The sequence below is a fragment of the Tarenaya hassleriana genome, unplaced genomic scaffold (genome assembly GCF_000463585.1).
Source record: "Tarenaya hassleriana unplaced genomic scaffold, ASM46358v1 Cleome181, whole genome shotgun sequence".
NCBI classification, from domain to species: domain Eukaryota; kingdom Viridiplantae; phylum Streptophyta; class Magnoliopsida; order Brassicales; family Cleomaceae; genus Tarenaya; species Tarenaya hassleriana.
Window position 1 is genome coordinate 47923 of NW_010965226.1, and position 8906 is coordinate 56828.

The following is an 8906-nucleotide window of genomic DNA, read 5'->3' on the forward strand; positions in this document are numbered from 1 at the left end:
CATCTTTCGACGCACTCTAAAAATGTTTTGATGTTCTCTAAACGTGTTTGGATGCACTCTAAGTATGTTTCGACGCACTCTAAACATGTTTGGATGCACTCTAAACGTGTTTGGATGCACACTAAACATGTTTCGCTGCACTGTAAACAAGTTTAGACGAACTCTAAACATGTTTCGACGCACTCTAAATATGTTTCGACGCACTCTAAATATGTTTCGACGCACTCTAAACATGTTTGGATGTGTTCTATATATGTTTCGACGCACTCTAAACATGTTTCGTCGAACTCTAAACATGTTTCGACGCACTCTAAACATGTTTAAACGCACTCAAAACATATTTTGTTGCATTGTAAACATGTTTCGACACACTGTAAACATGTTAGGATGTACTCTAAACGTGTTTCGATGCTCTCTAAGTATATTTCGATGCACTGTAAACATGTTTGGATACACTCTAAACATATTTCGACGCACTCTAAAAATGTTTCGATGCACTATAAACATGTTTCGATGCACTCTAAAAATGTTTCGACGCACTCTAAAAATGTTTCAATGCACTCTAAATATGTTTCAATGCTCTCTAAGTATATTTCGTCGCAGTCTAAACATGTTTAGATGCACTTTAAGTATGTTTCGACGCACTCTAAATATGTTTGGATGCATTCTAAGTATGTTTCGATGCACTCTAACCGTGTTTTGACGAACTCTAAACATGTGTCGAGTGCGTCTAAACACACTCTAAACGCGTTAGGACGCACTCTAAATGTGTTTAAACGCACTCTACACATGTTCAAACGCACTCTAAACTTGTTTAGACAAACTCTAAACATGTTTCGACGCACTCTAAATATGTTTCGACGCACTCTAAATATGTTTCGATGCACTCTAAACATGTTTGGATGCTCTCTGGATGCACTATAAGTATGTTTGGATGCACACTAAACATCTTTCGACGCACTCTAAAAATGTTTTGATGTTCTCTAAACATGTTTGGATGCATTCTAAGTATGTTTCGACGCACTCTAAACGTGTTTGGATGCACTCTAAATGTGTTTGGACACACACTAAATATGTTTCGGTGCACTGTAAACAAGTTTAGACGAACTCTAAACATGTTTCGACGCACTCTAAATATGTTTCGACGCACTTTAAATATGTTTCGACGCACTCTAAACATGTTTGGATGTGCTCTACATATGTTTCGACGCACGCTAAACATGTTTCGTCGAACTCTAAATATGTTTCGACGCACTCTAAACATGTTTTGACGCACTCAAAAAATATTTCGACGCACTCTAAACATATTTTATTGCACTCTAAACATGTTTCGACACACTGTAAACATGTTACGATGCACTCTAAACGTGTTTGGACGCACTCTAAACATGTTTAGAAGAATTCTAAAAATGTTTCGACGCACTCTAAATATGTTTCGGTGCTCTCTAAAGATGTTTCGAAGCACTCTAAACACGTTTGGATGCACTCTAAACATGTTTTAACGCTCTCTAAAAATGTTTCAACGCACTCTAAAAATGTTTTGATACACTCTAAACATGTTTCGATGCACTCTAAAAATGCTTCCACGCACTCTAAAAATATTTCGATACACTCTAAACATGTTTCAATGTTCTCTAAGTATATTTCGATGCACTCTAAACATGTTTGGATGCACTCTAAGTATGTTTCGATGCACTCTAAATATGTTTCGATGGACTCTAAACATGTTTTGATGCTCTCAAAGTATATTTCGACGCACTCTAAACATGTTTGGATACACTCTAAACATGTTTCAACGCATTCTATGTATGTTTCGACGCACTCTAAACATATTTTGTTGCACTCTAAACATGTTTTGACGCACTCTAAACATGTTAGAATGCACTCTAAACGTGTTTGGACGCACTCTAGTTCGTCTAAACATGTTTCGACGCACTCTAAATATGTTTCGACGCACTCTAAATATGTTTCGAAGCACTCTAAACACGTTTGGATGCACTCTAAACATGTTTTGATGCATCTAAAAATGTTTCGATGCACTCTAAAAATGTTTCGATGCACTCTAAACATGTTTCGATGCACTCTAAAAATGTTTCGACGCACTCTAAACATTTTTGGATGGACTCTAAGGATGTCTCGACGCTCTAAACGTGTTTTGGTGCACTCTAAACATATTTACACGAACTCTAAACATGTTTCGATGCACTCTCAATATATTTTGTCGCACTCTAAAAATGTTTTAATACACTCTAAACATTTTTGGACGCACACTAAGTATGTTTGGATGCATTCTAAAAATGTTTCGACGCACTCTAAAAATGTTTGGATGCACTCTAAACATGTTTGGACGCACTCTAAATATGCTTCTAAGCACTCTAAACATGTTTGGATGCACTCTAAATATGTTTCGACGCACTCTAAACGTGTTTGGATGCACTCTAAATGTGTTTGGACACACACTAAACATGTTTCGGTGCACTGTAAACAAGTTTAGACGAACTCTAAACATGTTTCGAGCACTCTAAATATGTTTCGACGCACTCTAAACATGTTTCGTTGAACTCTAAATATGTTTCGACGTACTCTAAACATGTTTTGACGCACTCAAAAAAAGTTTCGACGCACTCTAAAAATGTTTGGATGCACTCTTAACATGTTTGGACGCACTCTAAATATGCTTCTAAGCACTTTAAACATGTTTAGATGAACTCTAAACATGTTTCGAAGCACTCGAAACATGTTTCGATGCACTATAAAAATATTTCGATGCACTCTAAACATGTTTCGATGCTCTCTAAGTATATTTCGATGCACTCTAAACATGTTTGGATACACTCTAAACATATTTCGACGCACTCTAAAAATATTTCGACGCACTCTAAAAATGTTTCGATGTACTCTAAACATGTTTCAATGTTCTCTAAGTATATTTCATCGCACTCTAAACATGTTTGGATGCACTCTAATTAAGTATGTTTCGACGGACTCTAAATATATTTGGATGCACTCTAAGTATGTTTCGATGCACTCTAACCGTGTTTTGACGAACTCTAAACATGTGTCGAGTGCGTCTAAACGCACTCTAAACGTGTTAGGACGCACTATAAATGTGTTTAAACGCACTCTACACATGTTCGAACGCACTCTAAACATGTTTAGACAAACTCTAAACATGTTTCGACGCACTCTATATACGTTTCAACGCACTTTAAAAATGTTTCGATGCTCTCTAAACATGTTTGGATGCACTCTAAGTATGTTTGGATGCACTCTAAACATCTTTCGACGCACTCTAAAAATGTTTTGATGTTCTATAAACATGTTTGGATGCACTCTAAGTATGTTTCGACGCACTCTAAACGTGTTTGGATGCACTCTAAATGTGTTTGGACACACACTAAACATGTTTCGGTGCACTGTAAACAAGTTTAGACGAACTCTAAACATGTTTCGACACACTCTAAATATGTTTCGACGCATTCTAAATATGTTTCGACGCACTCTAAACATGTTTGGATGCACTCTAAATATGTTTCGACGCACTCTAAACATGTTTCGTCGTATTCTAAACATGTTTCGACGCACTCTAAACATGTTTTGACGCACTCAAAAAAAGTTTCGATGCACTCTAAACATATTTTGTTGCACTCTAAACATGTTTCGACACACTGTAAACATATTAGGATGCACTCTAAACGTGTTTGGACGCACTCTAAACATGTTTAGACGAACTCTAAAAATGTTTCGACGCACTCTAAATATGTTTCGATGCTCTCTAAAGATGTTTCAAAGCACTCTAAACACGTTTGGATGCACTGTAAGTATGTTTCGACGCTCTAAACGTGTTTTGGTGCACTCTAAACATATTTACACGAACTCTAAACATGTTTCGATGCACTCTCAATATATTTTGTAGCACTCTAAAAATGTTTTAATACACTCTAAACATGTTTGGATGCACTCTAAGTATGTTTGGATGCAGTCTAAAAATGCTTCGACGCACTCTAAAAATGTTTCGATGCACTCTAAAAATGTTTGGAAGGACTCTAAATTTGCTTCGCAGCACTCTAAACATGTTTGGATGAACTCTAAACATGTTTCGAAGCACTCGAAACATGTTTCGACGCACTCTAAAAATATTTCGATGCGCTCTAAACATGTTTCGATGCTCTCTAAGTATATTTCGATGCACTCTAAACATGTTTGGATACACTCTAAACATATTTCGACGCACTCTAAAAATGTTTCGACGCACTCTAAAAATGTTTCGATGCACTCTAAACATGTTTCAATGCTCTCTAAGTATATTTCATCGCACTCTAAACATGTTTGGATGCACTCTAATTGTGAGTTTTAGAGTATGAAGTGAGGACAAAAATGAAGAGAGAATGAAGAGAATTTCGTGCTTAGCACAGAGGATTCTTCTTATTCATAATGTGAGAGGTTACACATATTTATAGGACAGCTTAGACACAAAGAATTAAATGCACTAGCTGTTACATGTGTGCATGACAAGCATTTAATGAGGTGATGTCTTCAATACTTGATTTGTATGATAAAGAGGTGCTGCATGATATCTTCACATTAATGCACCAAGATGGTTAGCTCCTGCATTTATTTCGTAGGTTCCTTGTTGTGCAGGTCATCTGATGATGATCCGCCATCTATGTTGTCTTCAACGTCTTTAACATTCCCCCTCAAGGTTGGAGTTGAATAATGGATAAGTCCAACCTTGACGAGAAGCTTGTCTAAGACGTGAGATCTTGCGGCTTTGGTGAAGATATCAACTAGTTGATCTGCACTCTTTGTGTATGTAAGTGTAATGACCTCGTTCATCACCTTCTCCCGTATAAAGTGACAGTCCACCTCTATATACTTGGTGCGCTCATGGAACACCGAATTTGTGGCAATGTGAATCGCAGCTTGATTGTCACAATGTAGAGTGATTGGTTTGTTGGAATGAAACCCAAGATCACTAAGAAGAGCTTTCAACCAAGTTAGCTCACTTGCAGTATTTGCCATGGCGCAGTATTCTGCTTCGGTGGTAGATCTTGCAACCACCGATTGTTTCTGGCTCTTCCAAGTGACGAGATTTCCTCCAACAAATGTGCAATATCCTGTTGTGGATTTCCGATCGTTTCTGTCTCCAGCCCAGTCCGCATCGCAGTATCCAACTATCTCGGCATGCCCGTTGCGTTCCATCCAAACTCCTTTGCTCGGTGTTCCCTTTAAGTACTTGAGAATTCGATCCACCATACTCCAATCATGTTGTGTTGGCTTATGCATCCATTGACTAACCTGCTGCACAGCAAAACTAATATCAGGTCGGGTAATACAAAGATAAATCAACTTACCTACAGTTCGTCGATAGAGTTCAGCATCCTCAAATGGTGATTTATCTCCAACTTCTTTGAAATTCTCCTCAAGCGGTGTTTTCGCAGGTTTTGCACCGATCTTTCCTGTTGCTGCAAGTAACTCAAGAGTGTATTTCCTTTGTGATAGAAACAATCCTGATTGAGTAGAAAGACTTCTATACCAAGAAAATACTTTAATTCCCCCAAATCCTTAATGTCGAATGACGAATGCAACATTTGTTTGGTTCGACTTATGCCATCATGATCACTATCGGTCACAATTATGTCGTCAACATATATTAAAAGAACGACAATACCTGATTCCCCCTGAAGACTGAAGAGAGAGTGATCGGATTCACTCTTCACAAACCCATGATTAGTGAGTTCAGTGTGAAGTTTTTGATACCAAGCACGTGGAGATTGTTTGAGACCATAAATCGCTTTCTTCAGTTTACAAACCTTGTCTATTCCAATGATATCTTGATAACCAGGAGGTGCAACCATATACACTTCCTCAGTTAGTTCCCCCTGAAGAAAAGCGTTTTTGACATCCATTTGCCACAACTCCCAATCAAAGTTAGTAGCAAGGGATAAAATGACACGAACAGAAGATAATTTAGCAACAGGAGCAAATGTGTCGGTATAGTCTTCCCCATAGGTTTGAGTAAAACCTTTAGCAACTAACCATGCTTTATATCGCTCAACCTCCCCATTACTCAAGTGTTTCACCTTGTATACCCATTTGCAACCAACTGGACGTTTGCCGTCGGGTAGAGTGGCCACTTCCCAAGTGCCATTGCGTTCCAGAGCTTGAATTTCCTCATCCATTGCTGTGCGCCACACATGGATATGTTTGGCTTCTTCATAAGACGAAGGCTCATCTTCACTTTCAACTAGACTTAGGAATGTCTGATGACAAGTTGGAAAAGAAGAACAGTCATCATAGAATTGAATGGGGTGTGCAACAGCATACCCATTGTAGTAGACTCGACGGTTACTCCATTCGGAGATCTTCATAAGAAGAAGGCTCATCTTCTCTTTCAACTAGACTTAGGAACGCCTGATGACAAGTTGGAAAAGAAGAACAGTCATCATAGAATTGAATGGGGTGTGCAACAGCATACCCATTGTAGTAGACTCGACGGTTACTCCATTCGGAGATTGGTGCGCGTGGCCTAGTGCTTCTGCGAAGTGCAGGAGGATTGGGAGGATCAATTGAGTGAGATTGCTCCATTGAGGAGGACACCTCTGATTCAGGTGAGCTTGTCTCCATATCATCTTGCAATGTTGAGTCGTGGTTGTCATTGTCATTATCATCCTGAAACGATGTAACGTTATCAGTTGAAACAAAGTCTTGTGATACAGACGGTACCTCACAATCCACTTGGGAATCCTCTTTGGCGGCATCCTCACTAGACTGAGATTAAGATGGGGTGCAGGTGCTTGATGATTGATGGTGTTGTTGGAGTTCATTAGTAGGATGTAACATGTGATCTAAAACTTGTCGGAATGACCTAAACTTGTCTTCTTGAGATGTAGGAAGGTCTTCAATCGTATTCCATGATTGAGTATCATAGTAGCTTAGATTTTCATAAAATATCACCTCCCTTGACACTCAAACACGATTGGCAATTGGATCAAAGCACTTATAGCCCTTTTGTGTGGTAGAGTACTCAACAAGAATACATTTTTGACTCCGTACATCCAGTTTACCATGTTGATTTTCTGCAAGAAACACGTAACAAACACATCCAAAAACTTTAATGTGTTCAAGTAATGGCTTACACTTGTTAAGTACCTCAAAAGGAGACGAGTCTGCGAGACACTTTGTGGGCAGCCTGTTAATAAGATAACAAGCAGTTTGTACATCATCTCCCCAATTTTTTCTTGGCACATTTCGATGAAACATCATAGCCCTTGCCACCTCAAGGAGATGACGATTTTTGCGTTCTACAACTCCGTTTTGCTGTGGTGTATTTGGGCAGGTTGTTTGATGAGTGATGCCTTGTTCTGCAAGATAATCCTGAAATTCTCGACTTGTATACTCACCTCCATTATCAGTTCTAAAAAACTTGATTTTGGCATCATAATGGTTAGAAACATACTTATGAAACTTCTTGAATGTTTCAAAGACGTGACTTTTAGATGGCATAAGAGTGATCCATGTATACTTAGATCTTTCATCTATAAAAGTAACAAAGTACTTATGCCCATCACGTGAAACAGTTGGGGATGACCATACATCAGAATGAATGAGATCAAAACAATTCTCATATGTAGTGGTTGATTTAGGAAAGACTGTTCGACAATGTTTTCCAAGGATACATGCTTCACATTGAGAATGATCAAACTGGATATGAGGTAACAAAAGGGAGAGAGCTTTTTTATGAGGATGGCCTAGCCTAGCATGCCATATGGAACTAAAACAAACATTTGAAATAGAGTGAGGCTGGATGAAATATAGATTGCTCCGAGCGATACCTCTCCCAATTTCATGAGATGTCTTAGTATCCTGAAAAACAACCTCATTAGTGCGAAATATGACAGAAAATTGGAGATCACTACATATTCGCGCAGTGGAAAGAAGATTAGTAGTGAAATCTGGAACATATAGAGCACTAATTTCTCGGTTAAATAGCATCATAGTTCATTGTCCTTTAATCTGAACTTTCACACCATTTGCTACAGTGATATCTCCATCTAGATGTGTCATATTGTGAAGCAATCTTTTGTCACATATCATGTTGTTTGTTGCTCCTGAGTCAATAATCAGATTCTTAGTACCATGGTGTCCAAAAAAGGCCATACCTGAGTCTTTTTGCTCCTTGAGCAGTTGTAGGAGTTTATTGAAGTCTGCCTTAGTGACAAATTCAGATGTTGAAGCCACCATAGCTGATTCTTTTGTAGGATTACCATGAGGAGTGTTTTCCTTGAACTTTGATGGTTTGAGATGGGGATGAATGATCCAGCACTTGTCCTTTGTATGCCCAGCCTTGTTGCAGTGCTCACAAACAATATGTTTATTGAGTTTGTTGGAAACATTAACCTTTCGGTAGTGAGCAATTTCACATGTCCCTTTGAACAGCTTCTTTGCGCCTTCTTCTTTCTTAATCATCGCACAAACTTCAGAGAATGATGGAAGCTTGTCTTGGCGTATGATATGCTGAACAAGATCACCATATGAGTGGTGAAGAGAGGAGAGCAGAGCAAAAATATTGTCTTGCTCTAGACGTTCAGCAACAATCTTGGAATCGGTGGATGGAGGACGTAACTCATTAAGTTCAGCACGAATCGTGTTGAATTCTCCCAAATGCTTGACGAACAATTTGTCCTCTTGATGAACATTATGTAGAGATTTCTTCAACTCATAGATTCGTGTCAGATTGGAGACATTACCGTAGGCTCCTTCAAGTGTTTCCCACAGCTCTTTGGCAGTGTTGATGTGCACATAGCTTGAGAGAACATCATGATCCATGGAGCAATGAAGGATGGCAAGTATCATCTGGTCTTCTTGAAACCATTTTCCAGATTGCTCGACAACTTGGGAAGCTA

General features: G+C 38.7%; 1 protein-coding gene across 1 annotated transcript in view; it reads right to left on the reverse strand.

Annotated features, from left to right (window-relative positions):
- Positions 1 to 7872: 7872 nt before the first annotated feature.
- Positions 7873 to 8906, reverse strand: part of LOC109116574 — a 70105-nt gene continuing 69071 nt past the window's right edge. The window contains exon 4 of the mRNA XM_019202240.1: positions 7873 to 8903. Coding sequence (XP_019057785.1) covers positions 8002 to 8903 — 902 coding nt within the window. The 3' untranslated portion in view covers positions 7873 to 8001. The remainder of the gene's footprint in view (positions 8904 to 8906) is intronic.